The 18424-nt window shown below is 38.7% G+C and overlaps 1 protein-coding gene across 2 annotated transcripts in view; it reads right to left on the bottom strand.

Moving 5' to 3' along the window:
- FNIP1 (folliculin interacting protein 1) overlaps positions 1-17125 on the bottom strand; it is a 144808-nt gene extending 127683 nt beyond the window's left edge. For both annotated transcript variants that reach the window (XM_037023435.2, XM_037023436.2), the window contains exon 1: positions 16921-17125. In XM_037023435.2, the coding sequence (XP_036879330.2) occupies positions 16921-17012 (92 nt within the window). In that variant the 5' untranslated portion in view covers positions 17013-17125. The remainder of the gene's footprint in view (positions 1-16920) is intronic.
- Between the last annotated feature and the right edge of the window lie 1299 nt (positions 17126-18424).

Genomic DNA, 18424 nt, shown 5'->3' with positions numbered 1-18424 from the left:
CATCCTGCCTAAAGCAATCTACAGATTCAATGCAATCCCTATCATAATACCAACAGCATTCTTCAACGAACTAGAGAAAATCGTTCTAAAATTCATATGGAACCACAAAAGACCCCAAATAGCCAAAGCAATCCTGAGAAGGAAGTATAAAGCAGGGGGGTTATGCTGCCCAACTTCAAGCTCTTCTACAAGGCCACAGTAATCAAGACAATTTGGTACTGGCACAAGAACAGACCCATAGACCAATGGAACAGACTAGAGAGCCCTGACAGAAATCCAATCATATATGATCAATTACTATATGATAAAGCAGCCATGGACAAACAATGCAGAAATGACAGCCTCTTCAACAGCAGGTGTTGGCAAAACTGTACAGCTACATGCAAGAGAATGAAACTGGATTATTGTCTAACCCTTTACACAGAAGTAAACTCAAAATGGATCAAAGACCTGAATGTAAGTCATGAAACCATAAAACTCTTAGATGAAAACACAGGCAAAAATCTCCCGAATATAAGCATGAGCAACTTCTTCCTGAATGCATCTCCTCGAGCAAGGGAAACAAAAGCAAAAATGAACTCATGGGACTACATCAAAGTACAAAGTTTCTGTATGGCAAATGACACCATCAACAGAACAGAAAGGCATCCTACAGTATGGGAGAATATATTTGTAAATGACATATCTGACAAGGGGTTAACATCCAAAATATATAAAGAACTTACATGTCTCAACACCCAAAAAGCATATAACCTGATTAAAAAATGGGCAGAAGAAGATATGAAAAGACAGTTCTCTAAAAAAAAAATTCAGATGGCCAACAGACACATGAAAAGATGCAGCACATCACTAATCATCAGGGAAATGCAAATTAAAACCACAATGAGATATCACCTTACACCAATAAGGATGGTCAACATCAAAAAGACTAAGAACAACAAATGCTGGCGAGGATGTGGAGAAAGGGGAACCCTCCTACACTGCTGGTGGGAATGTAAGCTAGTTCAACCACTGTGGAAAGCAGTTTTTTCCTCAAAAAACTAAAACTAGAAATATCATTTGACCCGGGAATCCCATTCCTAGGAATTTACCCAAAGAATACAACTTTTCAGATTCAAAAAGACATATGCACCCCTATGTTTATCACAGCACTTTTTACAATAGCCAAGATATGGAAGCAACCTAAGTGTCCATCAGTAGATGAATGGATAAAGAAGTGGTACATATATATACACAATGGAATACTATTTAGCCATAAGAAACAAATCCTACCATTTGCAACAACATGAATGGAGCTGGAGGATATTATGCTCAGTGAAATAAGCCAGGCGGAGAAAGACAAGTGCCAAATGATTTCCCTCATTTGTAGAGTATAACAATGAAGCAAAACTGAAGGAAAAAGATTGCAGCAGACTCAAGAGACTCCAAGAAGGAACTAGTGGTTACCAAAGGGGAGGGGTGTGGGAGGGCAGGTGGGGAGGGAGGGAAAAGGGGATTGTGGGGTATTATGTTTAGTATACATGGTGTGGGGGATCACAGGGAAGACAGTGTAGCATGGAGAAGACAAATAGTGGATCTGGGGCATCTTGCTGCACTGATAGACAGTGACTGCACTGAGATACGTGTGGGGACTTGATAATAGGGGTAAATGTAGTAACCACGTTGTTTATTCATGTGAAACCTTTGTAAGAGTGTATATCAATAATAACTTAATAAAAAATTTAAAAAAGAATGGTGTAGAGGGGAATACACAATAGGTGGGAAATGTATGGCAAATTTTAAAGAAAATATTAAAAGATCAAATGAAATGACAGTGAAAAATGGAAGAAAGCTATATTATTGCAGTTTCAACCAGCAGAATCAATAAAATGACCATATGTGGCAATCAGAGAGGAAGGAGTAAAATATGATTCTTTAATTTCAACTTGGTAGACTTACGAAAATGGTGGTGACAGAAACAAAAGATCATTTGAGGATGGTTTAGGACTCATTTAAATAAAGACATTTTGTTACATTTTATGTAGGGAGCCTTTTTTTTCACACAAGCCTTTCCTGAAAGATAACTTAACTCAGCAGGAGTTAAGAAAATAATTATGTTAATAAGAATGTTCAAGTCATTTTTCCTGTTCTTAATTTTTTTATTTATTAGTCCTATAATAGTATTGTGATGGTTCTCATTTTGTTTAATTGGCTCTCCATCTCCCTCTTTGTATTGTTCTATTGATTTTTTAAGCTTTACAGAGGAATAACTGACACACAACAAGCTGTTCAAATTTACTGACAGTAAGTTCTAACATAAGAATATGCCATGAAACATAACACAAATCAACATAATGAACATATAAATCACCACTACAAGTTTCCTCATACACCTCTCGTTAATCTCTCTCTTTATTGGCTTTTAATGTTTATCTCTTTGCTCACTTCTTATTTTGTGATTTTTGTCTTGATTTCAGGGTTTGTTGTATGCACCTTCAACTTATCAGTCTACTTCATTTGATTTGTATCACTTCACATACAGTACAAAGATTTTGCAATATACTTCCTCTCTCCTCTCTAGGCCTTGGAGTTATTGTTGTTACATATTTCACTTCTATATATGTTATAAGCCCTCAAATATGTTGTGATTACTTTAGTTTCAAAGTCAATTACCTTTTAGATAGATTTAAATGCAAAATAATTTTTTATGTTTACTTACACAGTTATTTCCAATGCTAGCTTTTTCTTTGTACAAATGTCAATTCCTTTATGATATCATATCTACTCTGCCTGAACGATTTTCTAATCCATTTCATGTATGCTAGACCTAGATGTGAGAAAGTCATTCAGCTTTTGTTCATCTGAAAAAATCTTTACTTTGCCTTCATTTTGGAAGAATAATTTTGCTGGGAATAAAATTACAGGTTGGCAGCCCTTTTCTTTCAGCACTTTCAAGTTGTTGCTCCATCTCTTTTGGCTTGCACTGATTCTGACCAAGAATCTGTTGTTAATCTGATTATTTTACACATAATGCATCCTTTACCTCTGCCTGCTTTTAGAACATCTCTTTATCACTACTTTTAAGCAATTTTATTATCATTTTCTTGGTTACTTCATGTTTCTTGTGCTTGGACTTTTTTGACCTTCTTAGATTACTGTTTTTATAGTTTTTATCAAATCTGGAAATGTTCCGGCCATTATTCTTTCAGTTGTCTTCCTCCTATTTCCTTATCATACTTCAGTTAAATATCTATTAAAAGTTTTTGAGTTTGCCCCGCATACTAGTCATGCTTTCTTCATTTTTTTGTTAAAGTATAAGTGACATACAATATATTCGTTTCCTGTGTACAACATGGGAATTCCACAATTACATACAGTATGAACTGGTCACCACAAGAAGTTTAGTTACCATCTGTTATCTCAAAGTTAATATCACTATCTTCTCCTATGCTGCAAAGTATATCCCCATAACATATATTTTATAACTGTAAGTTTGTAACTCTAGATCCCCTTCACCCACTTCACACCCCCTTCCCCTCCCTCTGGAAACCACCTCTCTTAACAAAGTATAGGTTTGGTTTGGTTTGCTTTTTAGATTCACTTACAAGTGAAACCATGTGCTATTTGTCTTTCTCTGATTTATTTAATTTAGCATGATAACCCAGGGTCTATCCACGTTGTTGCAAATGTTAAGGTGACACTCTTTCTCATGGATGAGTATATTTCATTGTATATATGTACTGCATACTGTGTCCATCTACTGATGGATACTTACACAGTTTCCATAGCTAGGCTCTTTTAAATAATGTTGCAATGAACGAGTGGATGCATATATTTTGAATTAGTGTTTTCATCTTCTTCAGGTAGATACCAAGAAATGGAACTGCTAGGTCATGACGTATTTTTATTTTGAATTTTTTGAGAAACCTCCATACTGTTTCCCATAGTGGTTGTAGAAACTTACATTCCCACCAACAGTGCAGAGGGTTCTCTTTTCTCAACATCCTCACCAACACTTGTCATTTCTTGTCTTTTTGATAACAGCCATTCTGACAGGTGAGAGGTATATCTCATTGGTTTTGATTTGCATTTCCCTGACAATTAGTGATGTTGAGCATCTTCCCATGTGCCTGTTGGCCATATATATGTCTTCCTTGAAAAACTGTCTATCCAGATCCTCTGCCCATTTTTAAACTGGATGATTTGTGGGGGAGGGGAGTTGTTATTGAGTTATATGAATTTTTTATGTATATTTTGGATATTAACCCCTTATCAGAAATATGATTTTCAAATACCTTCTCCAATTCAGTAGACTGCCTTTTCATTTTGTTGGTTTCCTTCAATATACAGAGGCATCTTACTTTGATATAGTCCCATTTGTTCATTTTTAATTCTGTTGCCCTTGCCTTTAGAGTCACATCCAAAAAAAAAAAATCAGTGAGACCTATGTCAAGGAGCTTACTGCCTATGTTTTCTTCTAGGATTTTTATGATTTCAGTTCTTACACTCAAGTTTTTAATCCATTTTGATTTAACTTTTATACATGGTATAAGATAGTGGTCCAGTTCCATCCTTCTGCATGCAGCTGTCTCAATTTCCCACAGTACTGAAGTATACTTAAACTTAAGTATATACCATTGCATATTCTTGCCTCCTTTGTCTTAAGTTAATTTACCATACAGACATGGGTTTATTTCTGGGCTCTCTATTCTGATCTACTGATCTATGTGTCTGTTTTTATGCCAACACCATACTTTCTTGCTTACCATAACGAAATCAGGGAATGTGACTCTCTCTACTTTGTTCTTTTTCAAGATTGCTTTTGTGGTGTCATGCAAGTTTTAGAATTGCTTGTTCCAGTTCTGTGAAAAATGACATTAGAATTTTGATAGGGATTGCACTGATGGAGATTGCATTGAGTACTAAGGACATTTTAACACTATTAACTCTTCCAATCCATGAGCACCAATTATCTTTCATTTATTTGTTCCTTCTTCAGATTCTTTCATTAATGTTTTATTTTCAGTATATAGGTCTTTCACCACCTCGGTTAAATTTCTTTCTTGCCAGTTGCTTCTGTTTGATGCAACTGTAAACAGGACTGTTTTCTTGATTTCTGTTTCTGATAGCTTGTTTTAAGAGCACAGAAATGCAAGAGATTTCTGTATATTCATTTGATATTGTGCAACTTTACTGATTAATTAGATTAACAGGTTTTTAATGGTCTTTAGCATTTTCTATATATAATAACATGTCATTTACAAACAGTTTTACTTCTTTCTTTCTTTCCAATCTGGATGATTTTTTGTGTTGCCTGACTGCTGTGACTAGGACTTCTAATACTATGTTGAATAAAAGCAGGAGGGCAGGCATCCATGTCTTGTTCCTTGTCTTAGAGGAAAAGCTTTAAGCTTTTCACCAGTGAGTATGGTATTAGTTCTGGGTTTATCATATATGGCCTTTAGTATGTTGACACATTCCTTCATGCCCACATTAGTTTCTATCATAAATGGATGTTGAAATTTGTCAAATGCAGTGTATCACATTCATTGATTTGTGGATGCTGAATCCTTGCATCTCTGGAATAAATCCCACTTGATCACAGAGTGACCCTTGTAATGTGTAATTCATTTTGTTAATATTTTGTTGAAGGTTTTTGCATCTAAATTCATCAGAAATATTGGTCTGTAACTTTTGTTGTTGTTGTGTCCTTGTCTGGTCTTCATATCAGGGTGATGCTGATTTTGCAGTATGAGTTTGGAAGTGTTTCCTCCTCTTCAATTTTCTGGAATACTTGTAGAAGGGTAGAATATTGTTAAATATTTAAAATACTCTTTGAATGTTTGGTAGAATTTACCAGTAAAGCTGTCTGGTTCTTGAATTTTGTTTGTGGGAAGGTATTTGATTACTGATTCAATCAGCTTCTAGTAATCAGTCCATTCAGACTTCCTATTTCTTCATGATTCAGCCTTGGAAAATTGTATGTTTCTAAGTATTTGTCCATTTCTTCTATATTGTCTGATTTGTTGACAAATAGTTCACAATAGTACTAAGTATTTCTATGGTATCAACTGTAGCTTGTTTCTGATTTTATTTGAGCTCCCCTTTCTTCTTGGTTGGTCTAGCCAAAAGTTTGTCTATTCTGTTTATCTTTTCAGTGAACCAGATCTTAGTATCATTGATGTTTTCTATTATCTGTTTCATCTTTTTTATTTCTTCTCCAATCTTTACTATTTCCTTCCTTCTACTAACTTTGGGTTTCTTTTGTTCTTCTTTTTCTAGTTCCTTTAAGTGTAAAGTTAGGTTATGTATTGAGATTTTTCTTGTTTCTTAAGGTAGGTCTTTACTGCTCTGAGTTCCCTCTTATAACAGCTTCTGTTGCATCTAGTTTTTTATATACATGTCATATTTTTGTTTTCATTTGTCTTGAGGTATTTTCTGATTTCTCGTTTGATTTCTTCAATAATTCATTGGTTGTTCAGTAGCATGTTGTTTAATCTCCACATATTTGTGGTTTTTCCAGTTTTCTGCATGTAATTGATTTCTAGTTTCATACCATTGTGGTCAAAAAAGATGCTTGATATTACTTCAGTCTTCTTTAATTTGTTGAGACTTTTCCGTGCCTCAACATGTATTCCATCCTGGAGAATGATGTGCACTTGAGAAGAAAGTTTTCGGCTGCTTTTGGATGGGATGTTCTGTGTATATACACTAAGTCCATCTGGTCTCACGTATTGCTTAAGTCCTATTTTTCCATATTAATTTTTTGTCTCAATGATCCACTGATGTTATGTGGGATGTTAAAGTCACCTATTACTGTATTGCTGTCAACTTCTCCCTTTAGGTCTTTTAATAGTTGCTTTACATATTTTGGTGCTCCTATGCTGGGTGCATATGTATTTATAAATGTTCTATCTTCTTGCTGATTTGACCTCTTTATCATTATGTAATGCCCTTGTCTTTTTTTACAGTCTTTGTTTTAAAGTCCATTTTGCCTGATAGGAATATAGATATACCAGCTTTCTTTTCATGTTCCTTTGCACAAAATATCTTTTCCTTTCAGTTTCAGTCTGCGTGTTCCTTAATTCTGAAGTGAGTTTCTTGAAGACAGAATATAGATAAAACTTGTTTTTATTTTTTTTAACCCATCCAGCCATTCTGTTTCTGGACTGGAGAACTTAGTCCATTTAAAGTAATTAGTGATAGGTACTTACTGTAATTTTATTAACTCTTTTCTGGCTGTTTTTGTGTTCTTCTCTGCTCCTTTCTTTTCTTTCTATCTCCCCTTATGGTTTGATAACTTTCATAAGATTTCTCATTTTATTTTGTATATTTACCATAAGTTTTTGCTTTGTTGTTACAATGAGGTTCACAGATATCCTCTCTGTACAAGTCTAAAAGTTCATAGCAACTTAAATTTGAATACATTTAAAACTACATTTCTACTCCCCTCCCATTTTATGTTTAAATGTCACATTTTACATTTTAATTTTACAAGTTCCCTAAAGACTATTGTTTTAGTTGATTTTACTATTTTTTTCTTTTAATGTTCTTACTAGCTTTGTGAGTCATATACCTCCTCTATTATATATTTACTTTTCTAGTGATATTTTTTACTTTCATATGTTTTCTTGTCATTAATTAGTGCCATCTCTTTTCAGCTTAAAGAAGTCCCTTTAACATTTCTTACAAGGCTGGTTGAGTGGTAATGAACTCCTTTAACTTTTGCTTATCTGGAAAACTATTTTTTTTCTGTTCTGAATGATAAACTTGTTAAGTAGAGTCTTCTCGGTAAGAACATTTTCTTCCTTTCAATAATGTGAATACATTGTGCCACTCCCTTCTGATCTGCCAAGTTTCTGCAGGAAAATCTGCTAACAGCTTCATGAGGTTTCCCTTGAACATACAAGTTGTTTTTCTCTTGCTACTTTTAGGATTCTTTTTAACTTTTGACACTTTAATTACAATGCATCTTGGTGTAGATGTCTTTGGATTAATCTTATTTGGAACTCTCTTAGCCTCTTGGACCTAGATGCCTATTTCCTCCTCCAGGTTAGAGAAGTTTTCAGCCATTTTCTTCAAATAAGTTTTCTGCCCGTTTCTAAGACCTACATAATGTATATGTTATTCCACTTGATTTTCTCCCACAGACACTTTAAGTATCTTCATTTTTTTAAATTCTCTTTTCTTTTTGCTGCTCTGTCAGGTCGAGTTCCATTGCTTTGTCTTCCAGTTTGCTGACCAGTTCTTCTGCCTCATCCAGTCAGCTGCTAAACCCTTCTGGTTTTACTTTTTGGTTTAGTTATGGTATTCTTTAGCTGAGACTTCTGTTTGTTCCTTTCTTACATTTTTTCTCTTTGTTTAAGTTATCACATCCACTCTTCTAACTTCAGTGAAGATCTTTATCTTTATGACCATTACTTTGAATCCTCTATCAGGTAGATTACTTATCTCCATTTCATTATGGTCTCTTCCTGAGGTTTTTGTCTCATTCTTTCATTTGGTACATATTCTTCTGTTCCTCACTTTGCCTGATTCCCTATGTTTACCTTTATTTCTCAGGTGCAAGAGCTATTTCTCACAGACTCAAAGGAGTGCCTTGTGTCAGAGATGACCTGTGGGACCCAGAAGCACAGTGCCGCCTTGCTCCAAGAGCCAGATACTCAAGGGCCACCTCCTGTGTGGGCTGAGTCCACCCACTAGCTGTGGCAGGGCTGCAGGTGTGGCATGGGGGGAGAGGGTATTCACTCAGCCAGCTGTGGCACAGCTGCAAAACTGTGGGGAGGAGGGGATTTGCCGGCTATCTGTGACATGGCTGCAGTATGGTAGGGTGGGGGGCACCCACCTGTGCTAGCAGGTAAGAGAGAGAATGCTAAAATGGCACCCACCAGTGCCAGCACTAGCAAGGTAGAATGAGATTGCAAAATTGGTGCCTGCCAGCACTTGTGTTCCCAGAAAGTCCCAAAAGGTGCCTGCTTCTCCAATACTCACTTTAAGATTAGTAAGAGGGTCTCCTTAAGGCCTAGATGCGTTTCAAACTGCTGCTTTTGCACAAAGTCCCAGAGTAAATGAGTCTGCGCATGAGCCCTTTTCAGAGCAGATTCTCCTTTCCCAATAGTTCTATGGTTCTCCTGGATGTAATCCCCACTGTTTCTATATTTGGGGTGGGAGGTTTGTCTCTCTAGTGCAGGGCCCAAGGGTTGGGTACAAACTACTCACTCCTCAGGGAAAAGTTCTATATTTTTGAGATACCCCCCAAATGTGACTCACTGGACCTGGAGTGGGGTTTTTGGTGAAAGCATGTTTCTGTCTCCCCTATCCATCTCTATGCAGCCCTTGTATTCTTTGTTATGGAGGCATTGTTCACTTAGTTTTCAGGAATTTTCAAATGAAATTATTCCACATGCAGCTGTAGATTTTTTGTGTCTGTGGGAAGAGGTAAGTTCAGGCTCTTTCTACATTGCCATCTTGGATGGTTCCTTTGAGGTCCAAGTTCTATAAACTGAATGAAGCTAAATTTTTCACTAACTTATTTTCTTTTGATAAACATGGTTTTAAATAACAAACCTAGTATCAATACTTGGAAATGCAAAAGCAAATCAAATTAACAATAAAAATAAAATGGTTGTGTTTCTTTCAGCAAAATTAGACTCAGGACTAAATATTGATAACACAGAGCATTAACATTTAATTACTTACAGTTCTTAGCTTCCCACTTTAATAAGAAAGATATGATCCCAAGGGATTCTCTGTACAACTTTCAACTACTTCTAACATTAAAAGGGGTCATTTATGGAGGGGTGGTATTTCTAAAATAATAAAAACCCTTGTGAATGCAGCAAATCTTTAAAAATCACACTGAAAAAACAAAACTTCTGAAACGTGATTCTTACAAATATTGACAATGTTGAAAAGTCAGCTGTTAAGAACTTCATAAGCTCAAAATGTGACATCAAATCAGAATACTAAAAGTGAAAAAACAGCACTAGATTGTTCCTCCTACAGAAATAAAGCTTCAACAGTAAAGCCATTTCCTCACCTCTCATTTACTCTACATCTATCTCACTTTCTCCCCCAAACATTCCTCCCTCAAAACAAAAATTACTATCACCAATTATCTCCAACTTGACAAATCCAATAGATACCTTTCTGTTTCTCATTTCACAAGATCTGTCAGCAGCCAGCATACAAAACAGCTCATCACTCCATTTTTGGAACACTTCCCTTTCGGAGCTTTCCTTACACCACATACCACGGGCTTTCTCTGTATCTCTCTTGGCCATTTCTTCTTTGTACACTTTCCTCTCCCACATGGCAAAGCCCTGTTGTTTCCAATTCTCTATCTAAACCCTTTTCCTAGATGATCTCATCCATTCCCAAGTTTTAGTATTGACCAGAAGTCTAAATTCTTATCTCCAGTCCCAACCTCTACTCTGAACTCCATATTTACTTCATTAAAGTACCAAGTGGACATTTTTAAGTGGGTATTTCATTGGCAATTCCCCAAACTTGGCCAAATGTCCGAAACAGAACTTTTGACTGTACTGGCAAAACAATGTGAACTTGAGGGAGACAGAGCATAAGTTGTAAAAAGAGCTATGAAGGATTAAACAGTGTTCTGATAGAGAACAGGAGAGAGGGCTATTACTTGTGACATGGTGTTCAAGATAGGCTTCCCAAATATTACATTCTCTCTCTCAGAAAATGGCATCTACCTAGGGGGATCTAGCCAGAGATCTAAGTATCCATTCCCAAGGAACAATCCATCAAGTGGCTCTACAAGATTCTAACTCCAAAACACACCTTCAAGTTAAAGAAAGCTCTCAAGAAAACAAGAGGGATGTGGACATGTCTTGTCAATGGGTTTCACTATGGATTCAATGAGACCAAAAACATGACAATGGAACATTCCTGGGGTGAAAGGGTTTATACCCAACTTTATTCCCACAATGGCAGGTCAATCACTCAGAGTACTCAGAGTGAGTCTGCATGCAGCAAGAGAGCTCTGCCCCCACAGTCGTCTCAGTCTCTGTCCTTAGAGCTGCCACCACTCCTGTCTGCTCTCCTGCAGCCATGCAGCAGTCCAGAGCACTGGGTAGAACTCTTTATATAGAGTCAATAACAACATATTGCTCACATGTGTAGTGAGCAAGCTGGCCAGGGCCAGGTGAGAATCCTGGCCACAGGAACCTTCACTTTCTCCAAAGGACAACTAGTGACAACTATGACAGATGTCACAGAAAGAAATGCAATAAACTACGAAGAAAAGTACAGTGAAACGTGACTCAGAGAAATCAGAAAAAGCTTCCTGGAGGAAGTATAGTATAAACCCCAGACGGTCACTACAAAAAGCTAAACAGAAAGGTACAGAAGACTATGCCAAGACAGGAGCAGCATAGCATTGCACATCCCCAAACCTAAAATAAATCTGATGTGATAAAATTATAAAAGAGGGAGAGGGGATTAAGACATCAAAAGAAAGGAATAAGTTATCAAAGACTAACAAGATCAAGTCAAAAGGGCACAGAATTCAACTTGATACGTCTTCCACTGACCAAATATGGAACAATATAATGGATGTAGGAAAAATGGAAGTTCCTATGGTCAGGATCCTCACCAATCATAAACTACTTGATGATGTAACTGGCCTACTGCTAGGCTAATTCACACCTATTGGCAATGAGCCATTATTTTTGGTGTTACTATATAAAGAGCTCCACCTAGTGCTCTGTGCAGAGGCAGAGGTGGATACAGATTGTGAACCTGCTAGAGGCAAACGTGATTCCAGCACTCAACCTGCCACCGGTGAGAATAAAGCTTTTCACAAACCCTTTATACCTAACTTTCCCTTGTTGTTATTTGGTCTCACCAAATCCAGGTGAACTTCCCTTGGGTAATCTCCTTCGGGAGAGACAATGGATTAAAACATATTAAAATCCAAGGGCTCATGATAGTACTAAAAAATATTTAAAGTCAGAGTCTTCACTGAACTCTATAAATTATTCTGAAAAATGATAAAAGGAAATAATCAAACAGTTATGCTGTCATTCCTGTAGCAAAGAGTTCAAATAGGTGATAAGAGACTTCCAGGAGATAAATGCAGAAAGATACCACATTTCACAACCCCTAACAAGATAATAAATCTAGGCAATAGTAAATAAAAGATGTGAAAGCCGTTAATGAAAGGGAATTTTATAATGAAAGAAGGCTGACAACACCTGAAATCACTAATCAATCTTAGCATCGCAAAAAGTAGGACAACGAGGTATTATGTAACTCTGGTGGAAAGGATCTACACAGCAACATCTATAGAAAGTATTTACTTAAAAAGAAAACCGAACCTGAATCTTATAATCTAACTGCCAGTTTTCAGGAAACAAAGAATAAATCCAAGTGGTGGTTCTCAAACCTGAGCATCAGAATCACCTGGAAGAGGCCTTTTAAAACCGACTGCTAGGAACCAATGAATTAAAGGAAACCATAAGGAAGCAAACAGCCAAACAGAAAATGTGGGAAATTCTATAGGAAAAACCACCCAGTTTCAATAACAAACGGGTTAAGAGGCTCTAACAATAAAAATGACTGAAGCAACATAACTATAGATGCACTTTGCAGACTTAAGATTCTGATTCAAACAAACCTATTCTTAAAAGACATCTTGAGACAACTGAGAAAGTTTAAATATAGATTAACAATAGATGATATTAAGGAATTTGTTAGCTATAATAAATAATTGTTAACTATAATATAATACCTATATTTTTTTAAATAACCTTACAGAAAAAAATTTTTTTTTTGAAGATCAAGGCTAGAGACTGCAAAGCCACACCATACAGGGTCACTTTAAGGAGTTTTGGACTAAACTGAATGGTTTTACACTAAGCATGAAATCATCATAGTAACAACTTCTGTTCCTGAAAGCTATGTGCTAAGCACTGCATTAAGTACTTCACATGACTTATCTCTTTGAATCCTTAAAATGACTCTGTAATGGAAATATTAAATGTTCTATCATTTTGCCAGCTGATCATGGTCAGAATTTGTATATTTTTAAAGGATGAAGTGTTAAAGAGTAGTGTGGAGAAAGGCAAGAGTGACAGCTAAGCAATTAAGAGGATGTTGCAACAGGTTAAGAATTCCTACTACGGAAAACAAGAGCAAATGTTCATGCATTAGAAATAAAACAAAAACAGAGGTATTGTTTTTGAACAAAATATGAATTATTTCCTGCATTTAGCTCCAAAAAAACTATTTTCACCAAATCACACCTTTTTCCAAGAATTTTATTTTTAAAGCCATCATCTTATAATTTATACTGCAGTTACTAGACTTAATTCTTACTCTACTGGAAAACGGCTTTATGGAAAAAAATATGAAGTGCCATCTTCTCCTAGAAAGCATCTTCTTTCCCAGATTCTTTAAAACATGAAAACAAATTATTGTTTCAATTCTATAAATGAATGAAATAACATCCTCCCTGTATAATCTTCACCTTCATCTCCAGCTCAAAAAAGCTTAGATAAGAAAAGCATACAGAAATCTGTACAGTAAAGGTCTTAGGAGTCAAGACTGAAGGGAAGGGGGTGATCCCCAAACACCTTTCCCAGTGGGGTTGTGGATAAAGTGAAGGTTCCTGTGGACAGGATTCTCACCTGGCCCTGGTTGGCTTGCTCACTACATACACGGGGACAATGCGTTGTTACTGACTCTATATAAAGAGATCTGCCCAGTGCTCTGGGCGACACAGTGGCATGGTTGCACGGCTGCAGGAAAGCAGAGACTGGAGTGGTGGCAGCGCCCAGGACAGAGACTGAGTCCGCTGCAGGGGTAGAGAGGCCCAGAGGCAGAGAGCAGTTTGCTGCATGCAGAGTCGCTCTGAGTGGACAGGCTTCTAGAGACTAACCTGCCACGGTGGGAATAAAGTTGGGTATAAACCCTTTCACCTCAAGAATGTTCCATTGTCATTTTTCAGCTTCACTGAATCCATAGTGAACTTGCTCAGGGATGAAACCCACTGGAAAGACAGGGGTCCATGAATGACAATACTGAAAGGCTCTTAGAGCTTCTTTATCAAAAATTTCTCCTAACCTAAAACCCGACTGTGATTTATCACCACTGGGTCTTGTATATTGCTTACTCTAGGAAGTGACTCTTAAGAGGCTGAGCTATACTTAGTTGCCAATAACTAACTCTGTCCAAGCCTGATCTAACTACTTCAGCTGACTAAAACAAACCAAAACCAAAAAGGAACTCTAGAAAAGAAAGCATGGTATACTGGGATGAACACTAAATTTTAGTCTATTCAAAAGAAAAAAAATTACATAAAGACATGCTGAAGATCATTTGTTTTAGGGAAATGCAAATTAAAAATTAAGATACCAGTACACCCACTTAAATGGCTATAATCAAAAAGACTCAAAAATGGTTTAACAGAGTAAATTTTGTTAGGTGTTTTTCACAACACACACAAAAATTAATTTTAAAAAATTTGACTAACAAAATCGGGTATTTATTAGAGAGAATGCGGCACAATTGCAACCTTCATACACTGCTAGTGGGAATACAAAATGGTACAACTACTTTAGAAAAACTTGGCAATTTTTTGAAAAGTTAAGCACACACTTAGCATATGACCCAGCAATCCCACTTGTAGATATCCACCCAAGAAAAATGCAAACATATGTCTGCAGAGATTTGCACACAAGAGTTCACACAGTAGCACTGTTCATTACAGCCCAAATCTGGGAACAACCCAAATGTCTGCCAACTGGTGAATCCAAAGAAATTGTGGTATACCTATACTACTGATTAATGCAACAACATGGATGAAATGTCAACATCATCACTTTTAATTAAGATATACCAGACACAAAAGACGATAAACAGTATCATCACACTTATATAAAATTCTAGAAAAATAAAAACTTTTGTTATTAGAAAGCAGATCAGTAACTGCCCTGGGTGAGGAGGAGTTAAAGACTGGATGCAAAAGGGCATGAGGGAACTTTCTGAGTGATGGACGTGTTCTAAACTTCATTGGGGTGGTAGATACATGACTGCATATATAAAACAAAATTCATAGAACTATGTGTTAAAATGGCTCAATTTTATTGTATGTAAATTATAGTTCAATGAAGTTGTTCAAAAAGAAAAGACCTGAGTTAATTAGATCTGTAAGTTACTAGCATATGTTAACCAGTTTTCATTTCTCACATGTACACATTTTATTTTTTTAAAGCAATCACTTCTATATTCCACTGCAGTTCTTGAAGTTACACATAATTCTTCCTTCTACTGGAAAAGGGTCACATATTTATCTATACTGCTACTTACCCTATCTCACAAGGTGATTGTGAAGTATAACAAGATAACTAATGAGAAAGTGCTTTAGCAACTCTAAAGTACTGTCACACAACTATATGGTAGACCTTACATTTTTAAAAAGTAGACATGATAATGTTTTTACACATGAATGACTTGAGACGATTGGAAACTTGAGCACCCCAAATCAATCTTTGCCCAGAAACAGGTAGACTATTCAAATGTCACCTTTTTAATCTCTCTCCTGAACCCACTTTCTACTGACTCAATTTAATAGATGGCTCAATGTAGTATTATCTAAACTGCGCTTGCATTTTTCAAAAAACAGAAACTAAAGAAATGTTTAAAGAAAATCATTAGATAAGCATGGCAAGAATACTCCCAGCGGGAAAGACCAAAACCAAGAAAACCGTCTCTTAAGCACTTTTCCAAGATGTTCACAACTGAGATTTTTCTTCCTTTAAAAGTCAAATTTCTTTCCATTTAATACTTCAGTTCCACTACTGAACGTTTACTAAAATGACCTGCATTAGTAACAGAGGGTGAATAATCTTAAGAATATCAAAACCTTTTAAACCAGTGTGGTATAGTCATTTCACACTTTTGCCTGCTGCAAAATTTAACATACTCATTTTTCCTACTACAACGGTACAGCTGGGCGCTCTGCTATCCTACCAGGTTTGAGTGATATCTGACATTTAGCCTAGTTACATTTACATGTTTCCACACCACAAGTAGGAAAGCTGTTTGGGCGACATAATCTATTCTTCAAATGCAATTTGTTGACTAAATTTTACTTTGAGTTCAGGTTTCTTTCATATTACATCTTCCAATTTTAGGAAGGTTTTCTACAAGCAACAGGTACCACAACCAAAAATTAACAAAGCCTGTATAATACCACAAAATCTTTTGCTATCGTTTCCAATTTTAGGAATCTCCTTCTTGGTAACAGTTCTAAGGGGATGATTCTATGGTCAATTCTATGGCCATGCTTCATTTGATTCGGTCCTGCTTCAGTCCGGTCAGTAGTATCCATAATCCTCTTAGGTTTCACATTTCTCCTTCGATAACATTAAGGCCGCTTGGTTCGGTAACTGCACACCTCCAATTTGTTTCCAAGAAACCTGAAAGAACGGCACCTTGCCTACTAGGTCCTCCAGCCAGAATTCTACACTCAGAAGGTTAGCCAAAACGTGCCGCACTACCAAGCAAGCTGGAATGGAGCACCCAGAGGGCGACTGGTCGCGGGGAGGAGGGGAGAACTCCTCGGCCTGGAGAACGGCAGCTGAGGTCCAAGCCAGTCCGCGCCCAACTGTACTCGCCACCAGGAAGGCGTGCAGACCCTACAGTGAGGCCTCGGTGCTCCGTTCGGAGCAGCAGAGTCACGCGTGGATACTGAGCAAGACGTAAACAAACGACCCCACGGCGGGGAAAGAGGCCCCCGCGGGAGAGGGGAGGCGGAGTGGGGAGAAAGGACCTCGCCCCAACCCTCCGGCGCAGATGCGAAGCTGCCCGTCCCCTCCCGACCGCGGCCCAGGTTCAGCCTCGGCCCGGCTGCCTCGCGGACGTGAACACAGAAGACCCCAGCACATCTGGGGCGCCGGTTCCGCAGCCCCCTACCTGAACGCGCAGTCCGGGTCTCGCGCCTCCCGACCGGGAGCGCCCACCCCGTTCCTCTTGCTGAAGAGCTTCTGGAACAGCGTAGGGGCCATGCTGGCCACGGCAGGCTGGGGTCGCTCCTTAGAGCGCTTGCTAGGCCCCCGCTCCTACAGCCGCCCCGCCACCCCCATGGGCGCCTCAGTCATATGACAGAAATTAGTCACTTCAAACGGCCACGGCGCGCGGGGCGGGGCGCGAAGCAAGGCGCGTGCCTATTGGCTGGCGGCGAGCCGCATCACGTGGCGGCGCGCGGACCCCGGGGCCAGGCGGGGGCGGGGGCGGAGCCAGCGCCCATAGGCTGGAGACTGGGTTCCCTCACGTGGCAGCTCACGGGGCGGGGCATGCGGGAAGAGGAGCGGCGCGGAGAGGTGGTTGGTGTTGTGCCGGTTAACGCGCCCGGATCCCGGTCCTTCTCAGTGGTGCTGTGAGCTGCTATCTGAGCTTCCGGCTCGTGGGCGCACAGGGGGACGACATCCGTGACCCGGAGTGTAGAAGCCTTCGGCTTCCGCCACCCACGATAAAAAGAGATGCCTAGAACACCACGGGCGAACGACGTTCCCGCGCCATCCCCTCCTCAGTCCCTGCGGCTTCGCACCTGCGTGGGGCGGCCCCCTGAGCAGAGGAGACCCGGGAGCGTACCCGTGGGGCCACCGCACAACCTGGGCTTTAAGCCGGGGCCCCAGGCCAGCCCGCGCCCGGCCCGAGAGGTTTGGCCCGGCCCCAGAGCTGTGTCACAGGGTCTGTTAGACACCAGCCATAGCCATGACTCCTAGTAGAGACTACCTGGGCCTGGGCCGGCGAGCAGCCGCCTGCAGGGTTTGCGACTTGGCCCCTGGAACCCTGACGCAGGGTATTAGCCCTTGGAAGAGTCAGCAATACGAGGCTCAGGATGTAGGCTCAGACCTAATGTCTAGTTCTGAAGGGAGAGATGAACTGGAACTGTAAACAAATGGATTGGTAGGAGAGAAACCACTTTGTAAATAAGAAAAACGTTGCTCACAAATTACCTTATGGTCTTATTAAACCCAGAGAGCCAAAATTTATCGGGATTCAGATCAAATTGGTCTTACAAATTTTCAGCACCCTCACTCATTCACCCACGCCCCCTCCAGAATGAACAATTTTGTGGCATGGGATGCAGTTCTTTGACAAAGCAATACTTTGGAAATGACTGGAATGTGATTGAAAGGTTAAAGAAGTACTTTTGGAATTTTATTTAGGCATACAGACCAAACTGTCTTAGTAGACAGTGGCTACCTACTCCACTGATTTGCAACTAGAGTTTAAGCTATAAAATAAGTGGTCTTCTATAGAAAAGGGGTAAATAAATAAATAAACAAATAAATATAAACACCTGGGAATTTCAGTGGTCAACATGTTGTTTCAATGATACAAGATTAAAGCACTATTTGTATATGAATAAGAATGTATTCATTCTACAAATGTTTAAGTGCCCTTGGTCACT

This window comes from Manis javanica, chromosome 14 (assembly GCF_040802235.1).
Source record: "Manis javanica isolate MJ-LG chromosome 14, MJ_LKY, whole genome shotgun sequence".
NCBI classification, from domain to species: domain Eukaryota; kingdom Metazoa; phylum Chordata; class Mammalia; order Pholidota; family Manidae; genus Manis; species Manis javanica.
Note: the sequence above shows the minus strand (reverse complement) of the source record. Positions and strands in the feature narration are given on the sequence as shown.